The sequence below is a fragment of the Sceloporus undulatus genome, chromosome 6 (assembly GCF_019175285.1).
Source record: "Sceloporus undulatus isolate JIND9_A2432 ecotype Alabama chromosome 6, SceUnd_v1.1, whole genome shotgun sequence".
In the NCBI taxonomy this organism is placed as follows: Eukaryota; Metazoa; Chordata; class Lepidosauria; order Squamata; family Phrynosomatidae; genus Sceloporus; species Sceloporus undulatus.
This window is the reverse complement of record NC_056527.1, coordinates 159318442-159343098: the sequence shown is the minus strand read 5'-3', so window position 1 is coordinate 159343098 and position 24657 is coordinate 159318442. Positions and strand designations below refer to the sequence as shown.

General features: G+C 39.7%; 1 protein-coding gene across 2 annotated transcripts in view; it reads right to left on the bottom strand.

Moving 5' to 3' along the window:
* SLC12A1 (solute carrier family 12 member 1) overlaps positions 1 to 24657 on the bottom strand; it is a 67446-nt gene that overhangs the window by 21524 nt on the left and 21265 nt on the right. For both annotated transcript variants that reach the window (XM_042477176.1, XM_042477175.1), the window contains exons 10-19: positions 22223 to 22307; positions 19982 to 20133; positions 18409 to 18516; positions 16464 to 16587; positions 11933 to 12034; positions 8132 to 8287; positions 6883 to 6982; positions 6688 to 6799; positions 3947 to 4087; positions 1386 to 1492 (exon numbers count right to left, since the gene is read on the bottom strand). In XM_042477176.1, coding sequence (XP_042333110.1) covers positions 1386 to 1492; positions 3947 to 4087; positions 6688 to 6799; positions 6883 to 6982; positions 8132 to 8287; positions 11933 to 12034; positions 16464 to 16587; positions 18409 to 18516; positions 19982 to 20133; positions 22223 to 22307 — 1187 coding nt within the window. The remainder of the gene's footprint in view (positions 1 to 1385; positions 1493 to 3946; positions 4088 to 6687; positions 6800 to 6882; positions 6983 to 8131; positions 8288 to 11932; positions 12035 to 16463; positions 16588 to 18408; positions 18517 to 19981; positions 20134 to 22222; positions 22308 to 24657) is intronic.

Here is a 24657-nt window from a genome sequence, read left to right as displayed (position 1 = left end):
AATTAGTGAATTGTTGGATGTATTTCCTTGAACAAACAGTTTAGATCCTGATTTCGGCCTATTCTGTTTTCATATTCTTTCACAGCATTACCACCATTTCTGTTTAGGTTATTTAATGCCTAACAGGAATTAGGGTAAACTATTTCCTACAAACTAAACATTATGTAGAATTCAACAGTTTGAGGGAGTGGGCAGAAAATGAGATGAAAAACATTAGCACAGTCTAAGATGGGTTTCACACCATCTCTCCGAAATGCTGTTTTCATCCATGGATGGAAAGATAGAAGGTTCTTGCCTTGCACCCCTTCTGATAAAAAAGCCCAATGGAGACATTAATTTAAACCAAAACACAAAACAAAAAATCAGCTTGCTTGGGAATATCAAAGGGAAGGGAACAGGGAGAGAAGATGAAACAACAACAACACATGACTGCCAATATCACAATTGCCCCAGCAGCAATGTTTTGCACCTGGGGACTTGTGCAAGTGCAAGCTCATTGATGAGTTTCTCCCATCAGTTAAGAGGAACATCCTAACTACACATCAGGGACACCATAACTATGGATCAAATGTGTCATTGTGCATTAAGTATCACCAAAGAAGCTTTTTTTCTGGCTGTAATCGTGGTTTATAAGCCCTGAATAGTAATATCCTAAGTGATCAAAAGAAAATGTAGAATAAACAGGGTTCCAAAGCTTATGATACTACTTCTTTCACTCATTTAGGATTGGAACAGACTGGCTCTAAAAGCTGCCTTCCCAGCAGTTTGGGAACATGGTGTTTAGATGCCACATGCCTGGCTGCCCAGATGTGTGCAGCTTCATTATATTCTGGCAGCACAGTGTTTACATGCTGCATGCCACTGGAGCATCATGAAGCTGCCATGGGGCAGTGGTGGGACAGGAAAAACCAGCCGGAAAAGGAGGGGATCTTTGCCACTCCTTTTTCAGCCAGCTTCAAGGCAAATTTGGGCCACATTTTGTGTTTGCCATGGCCCCAATTAATCTTCGGAAGGGGCTTTGCCCGTAAGATGCAAAGGTTCTACAAGATCCCTTTACCTATTGATATTCCAGACTAGCATGACCATTTCTCTGAATTCCACTCCGTTGTTGCTTATATTTCATTTTCAAAATACAAGCTTTTATTGTCATTAACTGCATGGCTTTTACAAAGAGGAATCTCTGTGTTTCTGGACATATGCAAACTAAATAATGGTATTCAACTGAAACAAATTTAGTGGTCATGGCTTACTCAAAAGAACTAAATGGAATTATGTAAGAGACACAAACAATCCAAGTTCTACCAAATAATCAGCAATAATAATAATAATAATAATAATAATAATAATAATAATAATAGTCAGCATATTTCCCAGTCCCAACTTACTGTATGATGCCCATATAACTTTCAACTTGCACTGCTGTGGAATGTCTCCAGTTCTTTTTAAATCCAAAGACCAAGGTATTAGGTCTCATTCTGCCCAATCCAGAGGCCTGGCAATATTAAAAAAATGGTATTTAAAAAGATGCATGTGCAAGGTTTATTGAAAGTGAGGAGTAATGGCAAAAAGATAACAGAAGTAATGTTCTGGAGGTATTTAAGATTAAATTGCATTTGGTGACTGTCCTTCATGCATGTACCCAAGCAGCACTTAAAAGATTAGCTCTAAATCATCTCAACTATAAATGGGTTTTAGATGACAGAGCTGTAGCTTTGCTAAATTAGCATTCATTTGCATTTCTTCTGATGAATGCTTATTAAAACAGTTTAATAACTTAAGATCAACAACATTTTTAAGCTAGTATGTGCTTGTTTTTTAAAACCATCATGTAATTAAAGTATGAAGTTCATTTCAACAGTTGTAGCATTTAGGATGGAGTGTACATATTCTGGCACCACTTCCTTTTAAGGCAATAACCTCACTCATTTGAAGGCTGTGGTTCCATGCACACTTTTTTTTAAATGCACGCCACAGCACCGATCCAGCCTCCGCAGAGCACAAAAAGGAGCTGGTTTTTCTGGCTCCTTTTTGTACCTGTGAAGAGGCACCACAGCTGTTGCCAGGCGGTTAGATCACGTCCCTTTGGCATGGCGCTGTTTGGGCACCCATCTGAATGGGTGCACAGCAAGATGGAGTCCAGGCAGCATGGGGAGGGCTCTGAGCGTGGGGATGCTCAGCCCTCACCTTGCCCACAGGACGGCGATTTTTGCCCATCTGTACCGGGCCATAGTCACACAGTGGGGCTTTACACGTGCACAGGATCAGAATGGTCTGATTCTCAGCACCCAGGGAGATCACACTTGGTAAAACACATTTAGATACCAATGATTTGCATAGTTTCATTTTGGGACCATTCTCAGAAAATTAAATAAGCATGCAACATAAGTTTCCAACCAGAGAAAAACTGTGGCTGACTGTAGATGTGAGACTAGCCTATCCTATTGCTAGACCAATCTGAATTGAATCACTCCATCCATGGAACTTACATAATTATTAGGTTGCTATGTTTCTATTGATTTAGCTAGGTCAAACAACTGGACTTACTATATATACTCAAGCATATGTTTAGAAATTTTAGTAAAGAAGTTGACCTAAAAACCTTGGATTGGCTTACTGATGTATCCATGGGTCAATGTAAGTACTGTATTTTAATAAAAAAAGAAACCAATCCTCTTCTCTGACTAGAATGGTGAAAGGTGAGAGCTTAGTCCATCCTGGGATAATGTAAAAGAAGCCTCTACTCTCTCTGCTGCAGTGCCACTTCTGACCTTTTAAAATACCTTTGGAGTGAGAAAATGGCAGCAGTGGTAGCTCTTTTGGCACTTCCCTCTCAAAGGAGTGCCAAATCAGGCTTTGAAGGATTTGAATAAAACATTTGTGTATGTTAGCTTTTCTGGGTTAAAATCAGACAAAGTTATCATATTAAAGTGAAAGGCTGAAATTGCTCATCTCCGTTACTAAGCTGAAGAGCCAGCATTGTCCAAATACGACTCAATGGTCATGTGGCCAGCATGACTGCACAGAACGCTGTTACCTTCCCACCAAAGTGGTAGCTATTTATCTACTTGTATTTTGCAGGCTTTCAAACCGCTAGGTTGGCAAAAGCTGGGACCAGTGACAGGAGCCCACTTCATCATGCAGCACTTGGGCCTCAAACTGCCAACCTTCTGGCCTTTTGATCGTCAGAACTGGCATCTTAACCACTAAGCCACTACATCCCTTTCTTATACATGAGGTCAAATTACAGTCGAATTTGTAGTGTCTGTAAATCATCCTTTCTCAATCGTTTTATCCTGGAGGAATCTTTGAAAGAATTTCCAGGGCTTAGAGTACCCTGCAATTAAAAAAAAATCTACAGCTAAAAAAAGGTGTTTGGGACTTTTTTCAATCATTGTCTTCCAGTGAACTCCTAGCAACCTTTCAAAAAACTCTGGTTGAGAAACCTTGCTGTTGATCAACAAGAGGGAAAGGAGGAGGAGGAAGAGAGAGAAACTGGGACATTTTAAAAGCAGCTGAAAAAGTGGGGTGGCAAAGGACTGATTGGGACAGAAGTACTTAGCACTAGGCTAAACCAGCAGAGAGGAGGAAAGGAAGGGGTAGATTCTTGTTCTTTCCAGTGGACTCAGGCATAAGGAAACTGCTGCAGCCTCTCCCAGCTTTTGTGTTTTTCCTCATTAATAACTCTTTGCCATTTAGAGCACCCGCTGATATTGCTTGGCCAAACAGGGCCTGGTTTTCATCTGTGAAAATGTCGGAGAGTATGATAGTCTGGAAACAGAATTGTCTCTGAAATAATCCATAAGACAAAGAGAGTTGTCTCTAGGATATTCTTTGCATATCTAGAAAGACAAGAAGTGCTCTTAACAAATAAACAGAAATTCTTCATGTAACAGAGGCTGCTTTGAAGTAATACTTCCTGCATGCACTCTGCAAATAAAGAGCTTACTTGGAGGAGACTTTTGACTCCATCTCTAAAGCTGTCAGCTGCCACTGCTGCATAAAAGGCTTTCCTTTTGTTCTTTGTCAGCCAGGCCTGTTTCGTTGCCATGCCACTGTTCATCTCTGTAACACACAGCTTGCGTGGGCCCTGCATGACACAATCATATATTAGGCAGGGGACTTTGTATTATGCATCACACAATAGGGTGATTTTGAAGGAGGGACTGAATCGGATATGCGAGGGAACAGTAAGGATGTCAAGGAGAAAATACATTGCCACAAAAGATTCTGAAGAGATTCAGCCTTTTGAAATGTAGCCTGCTGGTAACATCACTCATTTTCTGCTCAAAAGGGGTAAGCCTGTTAACATCACTTAGGTGTAGTGATAGCTAGGAAATACAAGACCGTTCTTTTTACAAGTAGGTACTGTTACTCTTAAATAATGGGTAAGAAATAGCACAGGGTTAACATAGCAAACTGATCTACCATCCACTTCATTGAAAATAATAGGATTCCAGGTGATTTAGAGCCAATTCACACAAATGTTTTTATACAGGGTTATACCCATTCATACTTAAAGTAGATCTACTGAAATCAATAAAGCACTTTATGTGAGTATGTAGTGAAGCTTCCTATGTGCTGTATGTACTGAATTCACTATGTAAGTAATGAAGCCACTACAAAATGTTTTAAAGGTAAAGGTTTCCCCTTGACATGAATGTCTAGTTGCAATTGACTGTAGGGGGCAGTGCTCTTCTCTGTTACTAAGCTGAAGAGCCAGCATTGTCCAAAGACTGCACCGAACACTGTTACCTTCCCAGCAAAATGGTACCTATACGTGCATGTAAGCACTTTTTACATGCTTTCGAACTGTTAAGTTGACAGAAGTTGAGACTAATGAGAGGAGCTTATCCCATCACGCGGCGCTTCAGCCTTGAACTGTCACCCTTCCAACCTTACAGCCATCAGAACTGGTGTCTAAACCACTAAGCTACCACGTTACTAGAATGTTTTAGTAAGTGGTAAATTGCAATTCAGACACATGGCTGATACTTTACAAGTCAATGTGCAATACAAAATAATTCATTATTAGTCCACAGGTGAATACATGCCTAATCAGAAAGTAACTGAGATGGGGTGCAACTGGGGGAGATAGAGGGTGAGCCTCACCAGATGACGCTCTAAAGGTGGTGACATTACTGTTCCCCAAACATCTGCCTTTTGGCAGAAACAGACTGTGGTGTTTGCCTGTGTCCCTTTAAACCACCAAGGAAATGATGTGAGTGGAGTGAGGCTCAGTGGGAATAGAAAAGAGAGCCCAGGTTTTCTAGAGCTGTAAACCATGGGAGCCAAGTGCGACTGGCTATCACACTTGTGCACTTTATGGACGATTTAGCCACATTTTAGGGACAGTAAGGCTCAGTGTGATAATTGCCCTCTCTTGCTTACAGTTGTAGAAGTGTTTCTTACCTTTAGTTTTTTGTGGGTTTTTCAGGCTATGCGGCCATGTTCTAGAAGAGTTTATTCCAATCCTGATGTTTCACCAGCATCTGTGGCTGGCATCTTTTCTCTGAAGATGTCAGGCACAGATGCTGGTGAAACGTCAGGAATAAACTCTTCTAGAACATGGCCACATAGCCCAAAAACCCACAAAAAACTATGGATGCCGGCCATGAAAGCCTTCAACTTCACACTGTTTCTTACCTTTGTTTACATTCCAAAGCATCTGGCATTTATCCCAGACTGTAGCCAGTTCCTTAATGATTCTGACTGATGGAGGCAAGCATTCTCATTGATCTAATTGCCTGTATTAGTTTGTATGCCATTTATCTTACAAACCATAGGCTAAACTAGGGTAAATTCCATCATTTAAAGTTATATGAACAGGCAAAGAAGTTGACAGCTGAATTTATCTGGCCTGTAACATTGTGGGCTATGGGAAACACGTGGAGGAGAAGCCTACACCAGGGAATTTATGCCATCAGTTACTGAAGGGACCATCAGCAGGTCTGAAATAAAATGCTGGGCAGCCTTTCCTCATCTTATGTTAGTCTACTTAAGACACTTATGTCCTAAAGGAGGATAGAAGCAGGAAGAACAAGCTGTGGAGCTCATACCATGAGCTCCCAAAATCAACAGAAAAGAACAATTTAAACAAAAAACAATTGTCTAGCATTTTAAAATAGCCAATTGCCTTAAGCGCTTTGGCAGAAAGACAATGTATAAATAAATTCAATATATACACACACACACACATTGATGTGGCCCTACTTCTGAGAATTTTTAAAGATCTGTTGAAATTTAGTGGTCTGTTGATTTCCCCCCCTCCTGCTAAACTGTATCATCTTTGCCTTGTGCTGTTTGTGGCATATTATCACTTCTATTTAAAATGCAGTAATGTATGGATTGTTGTTAGCATTGGGCATATTATTCATCTTGCTTTGGAAGCCTGAACCTGAAAGCAAATGATTTCAATTAAATAAAAAAAAAATTGTATGGACTACTGTTTTGTTTTTAAATATGTTGTAAGCCTCCTTGTGTCCCATTATTGGAAGAAAGGAGGGATATAAATTAATAAAATAACCATCACCGCCACCTAAAATGGCATCCACACATTAGATCAGTTATGCTTGATAGCCTGCATAGGCTAGGTACATGCTTTTGCAGAGAGCTTCTGGTAAATGTCAAGTTGCCTTCAGAGGGGAGCAGCCATTTTGTGGAAAGCACATGCTTATCATGCTTACTCACTGTGTATACTTCACAACAGATGCAGAGACCATTGTTCTTTGTAAACGAATGTGCAAGATCCAACAAAGCTGGTCTTGTCATGGGTCCCCCCGTTAATACTATGCACTGAGGCCTGTGAAAGTGGAAAGGGATAAACAAAATTTTATAATATGTTCCTGCAGAGCAAACCTTGGATCAATTTCATGGAGACCTTACCTGAAGTTTTTCACGTGGTCATCCACTGTTGTTAATTCTAGTGCAGTGTCAATGGCATTAACATAGTAAAGTGCCTGTGAGGATGATCCCCAATTTACCTCTGTTGTCGAAGAGAGGAGGAGAAAACAGCTCAATACCATTCTTTTATAGAAACTGCCTATGTGTTTTTTAAAAATACGATATAGTGGAAGAATGAAAGGAGGCAAAGTCCCATGTGTTATACAATAGTCAAATACTTGTATTTATTAAAAAACCGAAGTTTTGGCCTTCTTCTGGAGCAATTCTCAGAAATTTCTGGAGTTGCAGCCTGCCCTCTCAATAGAAGTTGACCATTGAGTATTAGAAGGAAGCAGTAAGACATAGCCATGGGAAGAATTTTCGTATGTGAGATGCTAAACACAGGCTGCATAACTATATTCCTTTACTTGGATATAAACCCCACTGAAGGGTTTATGTAGAAGGTCAGGTTGCATACCTATAATTGCAGTTCTTTGGGCGGTCATCTGTGCACTCAAGAACAGGTGATCTTAGCAGATGATGATTCTCATAAGAGCTTTATGATCAGGGCTCCATTCACACTACAGAATTACAGTGCTATGATTCCAGTTTAACTTCTGCCCTATGGGATCCAGGGACTTGCTGTTCAGGGATGGGCATTTAGAATTCTTACCCAGAGCAATCAAGTGCTTCCCTGAACTCCAAATGCACGGATTCCATAGTTAAAATAGAATCATATAATAGTGTAGTGTGAACAGGCCCCTGATATATGTTTAGAGTCAGTGAACTGACATGAGAGCCACTACCTGCACCTGTTTCTGAGATCTTTCCCCAGAGATTATCCTAGCAGGAAAGAGTGAATATGTGTGCCAAAGGAAAGCATGATTAAGAACAATCCGAGGCAGGCGTGAATAATATTGCCAAATAGTTTTAGAGGGTGCCTGTGTGTACTTTAAAAAACAACAACTTTTTATTGGACTTGTATTAAGAGCACCTAGGGGGAAGAAACGATTAGAGTGGGGTGAGATGGAAGTAAAACACAGATCTACCCAGTTCTCATTGAGAGATACAGCTTCAGATTTTCACAACAAAAATACTAGCAGTGAAAGAACTCACTCATAAGAACAACCACCATCTGATAGTAGGAATTCCCTCTTCCCCATAAAACTCAGCAATTTTTGAAGTTTATACCCTGGACCACTCCTTCTAACATATTATTTTTTAAATATTCTCTGACAGGTGCCTACTTTACCTGGCTTCTTGTATGTCACATAAATATAAAGAAACAGCTCGATCGCATAAGTGATGACAGCCGCCCACCAGTTGATGACAAACATGACGGCACAGCATAGCACAGCTCCAAAGAGAGACACCCACATGTTGTAATATCTGAAAGCAGGTCTCCAACCTACAGAGGTAAAAACAAGTAGGCACCTCAGAAATATGGAGGATGAAGAAAGCTGAACTGGTGCCCATCATATTATCAGATACAGTGTAGTCCTGGTTGGACATTGCAGCTGAACATGAATATGCCAAGAAGGATGGGGTCACTTCCCACTTCCTCTCTTTGTACTCTGCTTACTACAAATGCTGCAAACTGAATTCAAAATGCAAAAAATAAAAATAAGTGCACTCAATTAACTTAATACGGAAGAAGGAGAGGATAGAAAAGGGCAAAAGCTCAATGTGCATTCTTTCTCATTAATATGTTTTGTCATCTTGAACACACACTGATGTCACTTGTCTACACATGTCCTGGTTTTCAACTGTAAAATGCTGGGGGGTATGGACTCTACTGCTGTTGTGTGCCTTCAAGCCCTTTCTGACTTATGGCAACCCCAAGGTGAACCTATCGCAAGGTTTTCTTGGCAAGATTTGTTCAGTGGGGGTTTGCTTTTGCCTTCCCTTGAGACTGAGAGAGTATAACTTGCCCAAGGTCACCCAAGTAGGTTTTCATGGCTGAGCAGAAGGTTTGAAGTCTGGTCTGCAGAGTTGTAGTCCAGTGCTCAAACCACTACATCATGCTGGCTCTCCTAAATAAATGAAGATGGGGGTATCATATCTCTGTGATTTCAGGCAAGATTCAACAGTCCTAATGAGAATTAGCCTAATAATTACCCTATTAATAGAGGAATGATACGTACTGCTGTACAGAATGTTTTCAGTCTTTTTATGTCTGGTGTTAGTAAAGCATTTTTCACTGATGGTATGGGCAGGTACCACTAGCTGAACTAATCAAGCAGTAAAGGTGAAATGGGTATACCTTTTTAATAATCCAACCCTTAAGTAATCACAATATCCTAATCTATGTTACAGTATGTATACTATATACATACGGTGTATATAGTAATTGGTACCGAGGTCCCTGCTGCTGTTGATCTGATCTGCAATTGTTTGGCTCTGCAGAGGAAGCTTGTCGTTTTACACCTGCCCTCTGATCAGGCAGCAGCTTGAAAACTGATGGCAACTGTGTTAATATATATATTTATGCTAGTCACCGTGGTTTTGTCCATGCTGGAAATAAGAGGGTTGTTTCTTTGCATTTGAAATAAATATCTCCATGTGGGGGACTGAGTGATTTGCAGCAACAGAATGTTGCCATGGCTTTGAGTAGATAAATAAGACGGCAAGATTTAAACTGGCTCTAGTGGATGAGTCAGTAGGAGCTCTGAATAAAGGCTATTTTTGGAGGCTATTTTTGGTTTCAGTGCATTGCTGTATTGAAAATCTAAAATGATGACTGCCCCTACGAATGAAAGGCAGCTTTTGCTTATTAAAACACTGTTATTGCTGTTATTTTTCCTGAGATAATCATATACATTCAATTGATTAAAAACATGATATTTCATAATTGAAGAATTGTGTGATCAGTGTGTGTGTGTGTTGTATGCCTTCAAGTCATTTCCAACTTATGGTGACCCTAAGATGAACCTATCAAGGCATTTTCTTAGCAAGATTTGTTCAGAAGAGGTTTTGCCATTGCTTCTCCTGAGGCTGAAAGCATGTAACTTGCTCAAGGTTACCCAGTGGGTTTCATGGCCAAGTGGGATTCAAACCTGGATCTCCAGAGTTTTAGGAGATTTTCAGATGTGGAAAAAGTGCAATTGCACAATTGTGTTGTACAATCACCCTCTCATCTGAAAATATCCACAGTCCAACACTCAAACCACTATGCCACATACCACTGGTAAAAAGACTAGAATTGTGCCGAACTGTGTAACAAACAAAACAAAAAGTATTGAATTTTAGGGGTTATTTTTTTAAAAAAATAATGGTTATATTCATTCCTTTCTGTTTTATACTATATTTTCACTTCCAATGTCTAATAAAAAGACCATCATTTAGATTTATGGTTCTTTGATTTTCAAGCCTCAATTTTAAATGAAAAGGTGCCATTGTTTTTTTGTTGGTTGGCACACGTTGATGTTTATGTTATCAGTTGAGGGGCCGTTTTACACCTCACAGTTACAGAACTATTATTCTAATAGTAACTTGGGGCCCGAACAGGCAGGCCAAAGTAAAGCTTCTTTGGGTCACTTTGGAAGTATGCTGTTTAAATGATGCATGTGTCCTAAGAGTCCGGAAGCTGCGATAAAGCCACGCTTCAGTCCTAAGGACTGGAGTGCAGCTTTGGCGCAGCTTCTGGTTTCTTAAGATGCATGTGTCATTTAAACAGCATACCTCCAAAGTGACCTGAAGCAACTTTATCTTGGCTGTCTGTTCAGGCCCTCTATGTCTTTTGAATCAGGCAGGCTGTGGTTGATGAATCCCAGGGTCCTTCTAGTAACAAAGGAAGCTGACTTCACAAGTCTGAAGCCTGTACACTCATGTTGTAACCCATTTGTATTTGCTTTGCTTGTGCAACTTGTTACTGACAACAGCAATTACAATCCACCAGCTCTTATAGTGGTCTCCCAACTGACTTCATACCTGGGTAGATTTGGCAGAGCAGTTTTTTGTTTGTAATGTTCACTGCCTTGTTTTTAAGGATACTTCATTTGTAATGTGGAGCATCATTAGGCTAGAAAAGCGATTAGGAAATCCAACAAAGGGAGCATTTTCAAGCCCTTGACAGGTCAAAAAACCTGACTAGTAGTCTGTTTGATTTAGTAGATTGTAGGTTGTGTGGCCCTGATACCTACTTACTGCATTCTCACTCGATTCCATGCCTTTCTTGAAAGAGTTATTGCCCACTAAACCTTTTGCCACACTATAACAGGTAGCCTCTTTAGAAATAAAACACACTTTATATTCAGTGTCTTATGCAATGCAATACAGTACTGTCAGGAGGCGAAAAGGGTATTTAAAAAATAAAAGTGGGAATTAATTGGGTATTGTCTGTACACCTTTTGAGAGGAAAAGAAATTGATACAATGTGTACACAAAACAAATAATAAATAAAACACATCAGGTGTTTTCTGTAGTGCCTTTTCAGAGAGTACTCAGTAGTACTAAGGGCCTCTACAAAGAGTTTTGTTGGTTGGCTGTGTGGCATATACAGTTCGCCCTCAGCATACATGCCCTCGCCGTATGTGGATTTAAGCTTCTATGGACAGAGAGTGATGAGGGACAGAATGGCATACCGCCATTGTAATCGCTAGGACTCTAGCATATGCGAAATTTACCTTACGCGGGTGGTGGTGGTACAGAACGGATCCCCCGCGTATGGCAAGGGCAGACTGTACTAGAGACATAAAGATCACACTATAACGGGCCTGAACAGACAGGCCAAGATAAAGCTGTTTTGGGTCACTTTGGATGTATGCTGTTTAAATGCTGCATGAGTCCTAAGAGGCCGCAATCCATGCCAAAGCCACGCCCCAGTCTTAAGGATTAAAGCGCAGCTTTGACACAGCTTATGGCCTCTTAAGATGCATGTGTCATTTAACCAGCATACCTCCAAAGTGACGCGAAGCAGCTGGCCTGTCTGTTCGGGCCCTAATGTTAGCTTTAAGAATCTCAACACTGCTTTCTCCTGACAGCCCATATGTTTGATGAATAAGCTAGCCCATACCTAATAGATGTAACTGAAAATAGGAATTGAAAAGCTAACCTGGAGATTTTGCATATGATGCATGGAAACATGAGAAATTGATAAGAGCATACGAAGCCAAGAAAAAGTTGGAGATGATGGGAGCAATGGTATTCAGCTCAGCTGTAAGAAAGGAAGACAAAACAGAAGTTAGTTGCATGTTTGTCTGAAGGTAATCAGTTCAGAGTGGAATCCAGTGGTTGCCTCCACTAATTTTGGATGTTACAAAAAGGCAATTACAGTCATTCCTCCATATGTACGGGCTTGGAGTCCTCAATCTCACTCTTTGTGGAAGGGACGAGCTGTTATTTTTAAAATGGGGGTGCGCACCCATGTGCACACCATTATTCTCTATGGGACTCACATAGGTGCAAGTCGCCATTTTCGGGGGGGGGGGGGTCTTGAACAGGTCCCCTGCAAGTTGGGAGGGGCAACTGTGATAGTAAGTTATTTAATTTATTATTCTTCCCTTTTTATTGCAGGTGGCATTGTCTGCATCCAGTGCTGAAATAACTTGACCAGCCTTGAATTAGGGTTGCCGTATTTTGAAAAGCAAAAAAGAGGACAAATTTACTGACTGACTACTTCAAAACACTGATTTCTATTATGACTCTCACTGTAAATACTCTATAACCGCTACACAGTTGTAAAATAAGACACCACTCCTCAGATTACTTAGTCCAACAGACAATGCAGATGTGCCTGTATCCTCCAGTCTCGATATAAACATTTTAAAAAATCCAGCCATACAGGAATTTTAGTTCTGAAAAAGAGGACATGTCCTGAAAAATGAGATTGATAGTAACCCTACTTGACTGCTACTGTACACCTTGACTTGAGGAGACCTTCAGCTGAAACTATCCTGGATCAGCTCTGATGAGGAGATCTTTTAAGGCCATAGCATAAACCAGACTAAGAAGCAGATGTACTTCATAATCTGATTAACTTTGCATCTGCCTAGAGAGGCTTCTTTTTTGCAGGGCCATAAAGGGGAAAGGGCACCGCCATGATGCCACTTCCTGGAAGTGATGTCTGGATGCTGTGCATCGTCATTGTCATCATGGTGGCCCCCATGTGGATTGGAGGTTGCCATTATGGCGCTGCCGGCACATACTGAGGTTCGGGTGCGTGCAGTTGGTACGTTCTCCCAAACTCTAGAATTGGGCACAGGGCTCCACAAAACACCCATTTGTACAGGGCCTCAGTTAGTCTTCTCGGTGCTATAAAATCCCTTTGCATGATGCCACTGGACTCTATTATTTTTCAATAATATGAGGGAATGAACTTCACAGATAGCACATTTCTTTACTGATGCCCTGAAAAGTACTGCTACTCAAACAACCACTTTTTAAAGACCAAATACTACATTTACATTAAGTCAACCAAAAATTAAGACATATTGGTACTTATGGGACAAGATACTGCTAGCTGACTTTTCTTGGTCCATTTTTATCATGTTCAAGTGTGTAATGTTTGTCTGATGGATGAAATAAAAGTGCATGCTGATCATAAACTGCAAAAAGAAGAATGTAGGAATTTGCATAGCTGAGTATCTGCTGTTTCTATCAGCAGCAAAAGTTAAAAAAAGGGATTTATTTTTATAGGTTTTAGATTGAGTGAAGGGAAGATGAGCTGCGTCTATAAATGTGCTGCTTTGGAAATACAGAAACAGTTTTGTTAAATCATGTTAGGTTTATAAAGAAAGATGGTCCCAATTCTTCTCAAGGACTTGGTTCTCAAGTACTAGGTGCAATGTTACCATTAAGTTAAATATTGGCTGAAGAAATTACTTCCCTGTTTTAGGTTAAGGACACACTTTGGTACATGACCAAAAGATTGGTTTTACACCAATATATCACAAATTCACTCTAAAAAGCTGTGGTGATTGTGATATTACAGGGGATGGCAGTCCCTATCACCCTGTGCTAAGAGCTATCTGTTTCTCTCTGAGAGAGAAGAAGGTGTCATAAATAAATCATCACTGTGATTCAACTTTCAATCTGGGCAGAAAGACTTTGTGCCAGTATAATAGTACATGCAATGCCCTTCCTAAATTCAAAAGGATTTTTAAGGCCTTTTCTTAGGGCTCTATAGAGCTCCATAGAAATGAAAAAGACAAAGACATGGTATGCACCCAAACCAAAAAGCCTTTTTTTGTACAGTGACAAAGCATTGTGTATTCAAAACATAAAACTGTCTACAAAGTTAAACATCAGAAGCAGAAATCGGCTATGATCAAATGCAGAAGACAGTATCTGAAATCTCCCAGGGATCTATACTATGAACCTATTATGAAGAGAGATAGAATTCACTGTGCTAATGGTTTGGAACAGCAGGCCTTTGATTTATGTAGGCACCTTACAAAAAAAGGAAGGAAAGAAAAAGGGGGGAAAGAGTCTAAATTTGATGCTACATTGAAAAACATTGGAGAAAGTGCCTTGAAGGGCAATTGCTTGATTTCTTAAGGTACTCAGCAAGACATATGTAACTGTAGATACTGAGTGATTCTGACATACAGGGGGGGAAATCCAAAAAAGCCTTGAAAAGAACAAAAACTTCCTTGGGTTCTCTTTTTCCATTCTATTTACCTGTTAGCTTGGGCCCTTTTTCTGTTAGTACAGTATAATGAAAATTTTGGCACAATCTATGCTTGCATTAGATATGAAGTAATACAGAAGTCCTTATCATTAACAGTCTACATGAAATTAATATATTTCACAGTATAGTTTCAATGGGGCCATTGTTTTCCTTTTTGCTTGTTGGTTTCTTAATTAGGATTTGCAGCGATTGATGCATCCTTCCATTTCCATTAGGCAGTCAATCTTTTCCGGGTTTTAATCCAAACTTTAAAGGAGCAATTTAATGTTGAATAGAAATGAGAGGATGAAGATGGGAAAGAGGAAGCCCCGTCAAAAGAAGATTACAATAATCCAGTCGTGAAACCACTAGCGCATGGACCAGAATCTTGGACCAAATCCTCACTGTGGCAAACCTTATTGATCATATAGATCACTAGGGTTGCATCTGCACTGCAGAAATAATCCAGGTTGTTACCACTTTAATGGTCATGGCTCAATACTATGGAATTTTTGGAATTGTAGTTTTCTGAGACATTCTCTGTGAGAGAGCTCTGGTACCACAGCAACTGGATTATTTCTGCTGAGCAGATGCAGCCTATCTGTTATTATGGAGAGTTTTTGCTCCATGGGAATGTATGGATGGGTATCATTTGGTCTCAGTTCAGATGGACATGTTCTGCCACTGGCACAATTCGCTAGAAACGTCTGTGTGAACAAAGCGATGCAGCATTCTCACCCGATTTTGTCATCTTTACATTTCTTCCTTTTGTCTAAACTTTTGCAAATCCTATTAACTTCCTTATTTCTCCAAACTTAGTCCGTCCAATTCAAATGCTATTAAAAAAAACCCTATGGATTGTCTTAATTTTAAACCAAATTTAGTCAATTTAATCAATTTTCTATTATTTATAGATCTAGATAACTAAACCCAGTAATCAGTTCTATATACATCTTTAAATTCGTCTCCACTAATTTTTAATTCTCTATTCAATTTCTAATTTGTATGTCACTGCAGACCATTCTTTCCCCCACTTATCTATGTCCTTTTTGTTTAGTATTGCTGTTAACCTATCTAGTTCCTTCATTTCATATATTTTATTTTTCCAATCTTCTATTCTTGGGGAGTTTGGGGATTTCCAGTTTCTAGCCACTATCAATCTGGCTGCTGTTATTAGATATAGACCAATCCTCCAGTACTTCCTCGCCTAATACTGAGGTTATATTTAAAAGATAGAATTCTGGGTCCATTTCATATTCTATATTTAACATTATTTTTCATATTATGATGTATCACTGACCAAAATTTCTCTGTTATTGGACAATTCCACCACATGTGCAAATATGAACCTCTACCGTTATGACATCTCCAACACTTCTTATTATTTTGTTTATCTATTTTGAGAGGAATATGGGAAGAAGAACTAGGTTGTAAAATAGAATTTGGGAACAAAGACATTTGAAGAATGTATCGGTATGGTTCAAAGAAAATTATTATAAATTGATATGGAAATGGCATTTGACACCAGTGAGATTACACAATATTGATAAGAATAATTTTTTTAAAATTGTGAAATATGAAAGAACTAGAGAAGCTTGTTTTGGATGGTACTCTGTAACTGTGTTATATGTCTATCATACATTTTTATTTATTTTATTAAATTATTTATGTATCACTCCTGAAGAAGGGAGACAGCATTTTCCAATAGATGAAATAAATCTTATTAGTTGCCATTGTTGTGAACAAGTTTTTATTTGTTCTTATGAATGATTAGTGACAAGAATCCCCCCATTTTAATATCTTTCACCATCTTAGCAATGTACTGTACCAGTATTTTTTTAATGTATACCTTAACATTTGGAATAGCAGTCTTTCCTAAAACCAGAAAAATCATTGGAGAATAGGTTGGGATGGTCATAGAGGTTTTTTTTTAAAGGAGGTTATTGGTGATAAATGATATTTGTGACATACGCACCAATCAAAATAAAGGCCATGGCAATGAAGAAAGTAAGGACATATCCTCTAATTGGCTCATTGTTTTTCCCATATCCTTTGGCAAAAAAGTGAAGGGCTCGGTAGATGTTATCCTTGCACAGCGCCTGTCAAAAGAACAGAACAAAAGGTCACAAATTAGAGATAGGGAAAAAGAAAGGACTGAAGTGTAATGATGAACAGTCTCTTCTATTGTTAGGTATCCACATTGTGCAGTTATCCACATTGGTCTGACATACCCAGCTACATTTCATAGATGAAAACTGGGACATGTGTGGCCAGGCAACATCAGAATGTGGTCAAGATGGCAAAAAGTATTAAGGAGGAAGCACACACATCATTGGAGAAGCTGCAACAATTTTCTTTTCCCTGATCCGACTGGGAATGACTCCCAGTCCTGCTGAGTTACTTAAGTACAAACTACTCAAACTACTCAAAGCAATGTACATGCCTCCCTTTCGCTTCTTCCTCGCAACAACGCTTCAAACATTATCAGTATGGAATGGTATGAGAAGCAACTACAAACTACAATGTGACAAAATCAGATTGCTCTGAATAATGTAAGGATCACTTTTCAACTACCACATTATGAGTGAGGGAAGGTGAGGAGGGAAGATGAGGAGGCAATTTGCCTCCGCGACACCAGGTAGCTGCATCCCGGCTCCATCACGGGTCCCAGCCATGCTTTGAAGGCTGCTTTTCCAAAACAGCAAACTCCGGACTTGGAAAAATGGCCTCCAAAGCACTCCTGGGACTCGAGATGCAGCCAATGGCAAATTATGTGTGATAATTCCTGGTAGCAACCCAAAAGGCAACTGTATCTAGTTGAGGAGCATCCACATTATTTGTAAATGTGATAATCTCCTAAGAGGTAAATGAAGTTCTAGCAAGGAAACTCAACTGGTTTAAAGCACACAGGCTTTAAAGTACCATTTCCCCTGGTTGCAAAGGAAAAACAAAAACCTAACCAAGCCACAGGCTTAACATGCAAAGCGAGATAAAAAGGGAGAGAGAAAGAGAGCAGATAGATGAGAGCCAGCATGCTATAATGGTTTGAGTGTTGGACTATAATTCTGGAGATCAGGGTTTAAATCCCCGTTCAGCCATGGAAACCCACTGGGTGACCTTGGGCAAATCACACACTCTCAGCCTCAGAGGGAGGCAAAGACAAACGCCCTCTTGCCAAGAGAACTCTGTGATAGGTTTGCCTTAGGGTCGTCATAAGTCAGAAATGACTTGAAGACATGCAACAACAACAACAACAACAAATGATAGATGATAGCTAGTTAGCTAGATAATTTTATTTGTTTGTGGCACAGCGTCCATTACAAACATTTTGACACCTGGAAGAATTGAATAAATAATTCAGAAGGAAGCATATCTTCCCCTGGAGCTCAACTCTACTGGTTTAAAGCAACCAGACTTTAAATTATCGTTCCCCCTGGTTGCAAAAGGAAAAAAAAATGAAGAAAAAATACACATAGGCTTAACATGCACACACACACAATATACTTCCCAACTCTAGCTATTGCTAGTTTAATTGCATTAGTTCTGTCCTATGGAATCCTGGCATACAGAGTTATTTGGGAGTCCAAAATAGAGGGATTGGGGATTAAATTCATTTCATTGTGTGCCATAAACAGACTCTATATGAGTATTTTGGGAACCATTATTTTGGAGGATATTGGGCTATTGCTCTTTGGCAAAGAATTCCATATCCTTCACCAAAACCCCAAGATTCCATAGGATGTAGCCATGAGCGTTAACTTGGTAGCAAACTGTTATAATTTTGCAGTGCAGACATACTGTGCCTTTGAAAGTGTGTTAGCATTAAAAAGGGAATTTGGAGGTGTCAGATTTGTCAAGCACACATATTAACTACATAGTTATATGAAAATATAGAAGAAATAATATAGCACTGGTTGTACCTGGAAAACCTTGGGTGCACTGACAAGTGAAGCGAGTGCTGATGAAAGCGTAGCAGAAAATATTCCAGCCGTGATTAAGGGGCCAAAGCCTGAAACCATGCTCATAACCTTTGAGGGGGAAACAAGCATAGAAAAGAAAGCCATGAAACCTGTTTAAGCATGGGTACGAAAGAAATCCACAAATCCTCCTGACCCCCCATTTCTCAATTCTTCTCTCTTATCTTTTAAGTCACCCATTAGAAACTTCATAATGTGCCTGTATCTAGCAGAGAAAATTACTTTTGTTATCAAGAAAAACAATTTGCTTGGTAATGGGGAAGACAGTTCTGACACTGAGTCCTATCCAGTTGCCAATGGCATTTTCTTAATTTCTTTTGCAAACTGTCTCACCCAGAGCAGGATCATATTAAAAAGATGATGTCACAATAAGTAAATTAAGTATATATTTAAATGTGAAACATCTTCGTATCCTTCAAAGAGAAGCTTGCATGCATATTAATCTCAAATGCACACTCTGGATCTTTCAGATAATGGCTTCCATGGTATAGTTATGACAAGTTTCTATCAGTAACTTATTGGAGGTAATGTAAGAAGTGACTGAGACGAGGCATAGACCAGTTCAGGCTCTCTGGTGGTGTGTTGCCCTATAAACACATGATTTATAACTGAAGATGCTAACTTTTGTTAAACCAAGTTTTTTTTTAAAAATTAAAACATTTCACGCAGAAAACCAGGATATGTGTGGCTAAACAACATCAAAGTTATTAATGAGGAAGTGGACACAAACTAAGGCCCAAGACGGGGCCGCCATCTTTATGTATGTGACATGCAGCATCCGCACATCGCTGCCCGTTACTTATGTCATGAGTGCACCAGTGGTGCACTCGCGACGTAACTCAGGTGCCGGCAAAAGAACCCAGAAGAGCCAGGTTCTTTTTATCCAGAGGGACGTTGCATGGTTTGGCGGCTGTTGCGTCCCTCCGGAGTTAAAATGGGTGCCTGCAGACCGCCATTTTCAGTCTGTCTGTCTCTGTCCTAAGAATGGCTGCAGTAGTTTGATTTTGCCTGCTTTTACTGGGAAGTTTAAAGGTCTACCCCCATTCTCTCCTCTCCTCTCCGCTGAGTTAATTGAGTACACAGTAATTAAAGTAAGTTGAGGGCAAGGGATGGAAGTGGGAGGAGAGAGAAACAGGGACATTTGAAAAGCAACTGAAAAAGTGGGATAAAGAAGATTAATTGAAATTGTCCCTGCAAAACTGGGACAGTTGAGGGCTTGCAAATATTGAACCTGGGATATTCTGCAAGTAAATTGCATGCTCTAGCCCTCCATAAAATACCATTCTGTTTCCTAACTATAAGCAGATATGTAAAATATCGGCTGGTTGCATTAACTCACAGCAACGGCTGAGAATTGCTCTTCATGTATTTTAGCTATGCTGTTAGTACAGATATTGAAAAAGGAGGCAATGCACACCACTGCATGCTTATGTGTTCTTATACATAGTGTAGAACTTTCACAGTTGTACAACACACATATGATTATACAAATTGCATAATTAGAGCTCTTCAGAACCTGGAAATTATTCATCAGCCCATAATCACATGTCTGGGTTTTACAGCTGGAGAAATCATAGCCTAGGGCACAAGCAGATGATCCATTGCAATTCATTCCGGATACAACTGTATCATTGATATTCCCAGTAGCATCACGTACAACACAAGCAGCTGTGGGGGGAAAATTGCATATTAATATTATTTCTCTTCCTTGTGACAGCAGGAGAATATTTTTACCACACCAAGTACATCTTGGCTTGGTTATATTCTACATGCATTTCCAACCTCTATTATTTGGGGGTAATGTTTTATACTTTCTTAGTTGTTTCTTAGTTTTATACTTTCCAGATAAGACCACCATTCCTTGAAGTGATGTTATTCATCCTCTACATGTCTACACTGTCAAGCAAACAAACTGGAAGGTGTGTGATATTGACTGCTGCCAATACTCAAACTTCATGGGTTTACTTAAGGTTAAGGAATATTTGTTGAGTCTAAGGAGTTAATCACATGGGAGGAATCCCATTCAGAAACTAAATTTAAACTGAAAACAATTTGCATTTGCAGGTTGTTTTTCAGACAACCTTCAGGGTTAACCCAAACAGAAAGTTGAAAAAACTCACATTTGCGGGATGTTTTTCAGACAATGTTTGTGTGAAAGAGAAATACTGTGAAAATAACCCGAGTGCCAAGTCATCAAAATCAGCTCCTTTTTACTTTTGCTAAATTCCAAAAGTACAAAGGAGCTTTCCATTTGGATTATTTTTCTTTCATGCCAACGCATCTGACAAACAACACCCGGGTTTTAATATCCCATTTTCCCACGGGATTTTACCAATTCGCCCTCTGTGTGAAAAACTCCTATGGAAATGGAGAGTGATGGAATACTTTGTGATGGCAGATCTTCTTGGTGTAGCACAATCTGGGTTTTAAAAACTGTCTGGATAGCTGTTTGGTGCAATGGATGGCACAAAGGCATGTTATCAGGTGTGCACAGTCTAAACCTCTGAGCCCTTTCGTATGACACAGCTGTAGCACTATGATTCCAGTTCAGCTATCTTGGCAACATTGGATGGAATCTAAAAGTTTCTAGTTTGGTGAAACACAAGAGGTCTCTAGCTAAGAATTCTAACGATTCCATCCTGAACTGCAAGTCCCAGGATTCTACAGGATGGAAAGATGGCAGTTAAAATGGAAACATTGCTATAATTGTGTAGTGTGAAAGGGACAGCTATCTGGATGAGCATATGGTCAATCCAGGCACAGAAGGGAAATGGTGCAATGCAATACCAGCCACTTCACTTGGTAGGCAATATAAAGCTTGTGGATTGACCAAGCCAGCCCCCAGAAGACAGGCTTTTTTTTACTTTATCTGGTCAACTGAGCAGTGCCACAGTCTTCCAGTTCCAACAGGGACTGAATATTGAAAAATATTTATTTTTGCTATTGTTTTCAACTATACTAGACCCCAGCTTTGGGTGACCCTGAAATAGCTGATCAATCTCACCTTGCAGGCTGCATCTGCACTGCAGAAATAATCCAGTTTGACACTGTTTTAGCCCCCATGGCTCAATGCTATGGAGATCTGGGGTTTGTAGTCTTGTGAGGTATTTAGCCTTCTCTGTCAGAGAGCTTTGGAGCAACAGCAAACTCCAAATGCCAGAACTGAGCCATGGCATTTAAAGTGGTGCCAAACTGAATTATTTCTGCAATGTGGATGCAGCCACATTGGTGTGGATGGTGGTCTTGATTCCAAATATGATCAATGGACAGGCTTTGAAACAGAACTGGTTTATTTTGTCTTAACAAATTGCACAACACATGTGCTATTACCCAAACACTGGTAAGAACAAACCAGGAAGAAGTAGCCTGAAGGAAAATATTTGTTTTGTGGTAGTATTTTTCCTACAGTACACTAAGAACTCTAGTAGTTTGCCACATTCCAAGCCCTGATGCAATCTAGTCAACTAGTGAGGTCAAACATTTGATACCCTGGCACTGTTTGAATATGAATTTTTCCTAAAACATGAATCCTTTTAACCATTAGTGAATTAACCATTGAACCATTGAACCAAATTTCCATAGTTCTAAACAAGGACTAATACTTTCACTGTGCATTTTTATTTAACCAGTAAACATTTACTTCTACAAATCTGCAAGATAAATAATTCTATAATAATCTAAGCACAATATTTAACACACAGTTATCAGTAATAATGAAGACATCAGACCAAAAGGTAGACATACAATACTTACTCACCTGCACAGATTGCTACACCTAGATAAGCAATTGTTGTGAGCAGGATGGCCAACATGGTTCCTTTGGGTATAGCATCTTGTGGGTCCTTGAATATCACACACACACACAAGCGCATACAAAAGACCAATGAATTCTTACATGAAGAAATATGTGTGCTTTATATATACGTAGACAGGGTTATTACTCCACATTTTGCATTTTACCACAAGGTATCATTCTATCCCAAGTACTATTTAATATTGGAAAAGATCATCTGGAGGAATTTGGGGGGTAGGGGCAATGCTATCCATTTGCCGATGACACCCAAATATACCACTCTACACTTTCAATAGAGTCAGCATGGTGTGGTGGTTTGAGTGATGGACTACAACTCTGGAAACCAAGGTTCAAATCCTTGCTTGGTCATGGAAACCCACTGGGTGATTTTGGACATGTCATGCTCCCATGGGGGTTTACTTGGCAAGATTTGTTGGGGGCCAGTGTATTTGCCTCCCACTGAAGTTAAAAGAATAGATTCTTTCTGAGGGGAGGGACAAATGGCAGAGGGGTGTGTGTGTCTCATCCCTCCCCAAAGATGTCACACACACACCCCAGTGCTGCCTTTTTGGGTTGTGTGTGTGTGTGTGTGTGTGTGTGTATATATATAGAGAGAGAAAGCAGCTACTTGCAACCAGAATTTCACTTCACATGTTGCCAACCACATGATTTACCCATAAAGGTTATGAGTGCTTTATTTGTTAATGTGCACATGTCAACATGTGATTGTAAGTGCATCCTTCATCATTTATTACAAAGATCTGAAAATACCATTCCCCAAAGGCTTGAATGAAAAAGGACAAAGAAGTAAAAAGCACATTTGTTTCAAACTAGGTCAAAAGAAAGAAAGAAAAAAAAAGAGCAAGACTTGTGTTTTATTTTATTTTTTTTCTGTGCTTGCACAGCAAGCCAACAAACAAGACACTTGGCAACGTCTGGGTATGAAAGATTAGTCTCCTGCACAAAAATCCTTGTGGTGACTTTAAAATATGGCTGTGTGGAAGGTCTGCTTCTGTGAAATTTAATCCAATCCATTTTAGGAGGAGGCGGGGAGGAATCTGAATTTTCCTCACCTCCTCCTATTGTAAATGTAAGTTCTACCTAGGTTTTCTGAACTGGGTTTTTTATGAATTAGCAAAGCTGTGGTAATAGGAATTACATAACTCATTTTGATGTGCAATATCCTGATAATGGCCTCACTAATATTCTGCTACTAGAGTTACTGAAGTGGCCTTTTAAATTTCATAGTCTGTTTCTGGAAGGCTTATTTAGCTGAGTCTGCACAGTTGGCTCTTTTCGATCAGACAACATAAGTGGGATACTTAGCTAACTAAACAGACTGAATCCTAAAGTATCATTCTCTGTGCAGAAACGTGTCTTCCATCACAAAAGGGCTACTTTATGATATAGGAGGCATGGGAAACCTGTGGCCCAAATGCCAGACTATATGTCCCATCATCTGTAGTGCCCGAGAGTCATGGAGATTGGAATTCAGCAATATCTGAAGAGCCACAGGTCTCTCATCACTGTGATAGCCTTTTCAGACTGTCTGAAATATCAGATCTCCCTATATGATTCATGCTGCAGAAGAGTCTTTTAATATGCCAGGATTTTATCTATTTCATAATGTCTTAAATGTGCTTTGAATTATTTTAACCTTGTGTTTTAACAGAATTGTTCATGTAATGGTTTTAAACTTCTATATAATAGAATCTTATTTGCATGTTGTATTAATTTATTATAAGCCACCTAGGGTCATGTGTTGGAAGAGGGGTGGGCTATACATTGAACAAATAAATAAATACTACAAAGGAAACAGCATGGTGCAGTGGTTTGAGTATAGGATTAGAACTCTGGGAGACCAGGATATGAATCCCTGCTCAGCTATGGAAAAGCCCAGGATCCCCTTGGGCAAGTCACACTCTCTCAGCAATAGCAATAGAAAGTACATTTCTATACTGCTTATCAGTGCATTTAAACACTTCCTCATCAGTTTACAATATGTAACACATGTGTACCTAGGTAGGTGATGTAGGATCTTAGCCACTGTAGGACTGCCCTGTGTGTTTATGCTATGACTTGTGGTTGTTAACTGCCCTTGAGTCAGTCGTGATTCATGGGGACCCTAAGGGCGAGGCATTTCCTAGACCCCCTGTTCTCCATTGCTCTGCTTAGGTCCTTATGGAACCTCCCCGATTAAGCCTAACCATTTTGTGTATGGTCTTCCTCTCTGCCTTCTACCTTCCCTAACATCATTGCATTTTCTACTGAGTCATGCACAAACTTGTATTTTGGAGAACAAGAGATTGAAGATTTAGCTCATATTCTATTTAAGTGTAATTTGTACCAACCGGAAAGAGACCAGTATTTTGGTCCCTATATCAAGCGATCGGTGCTCT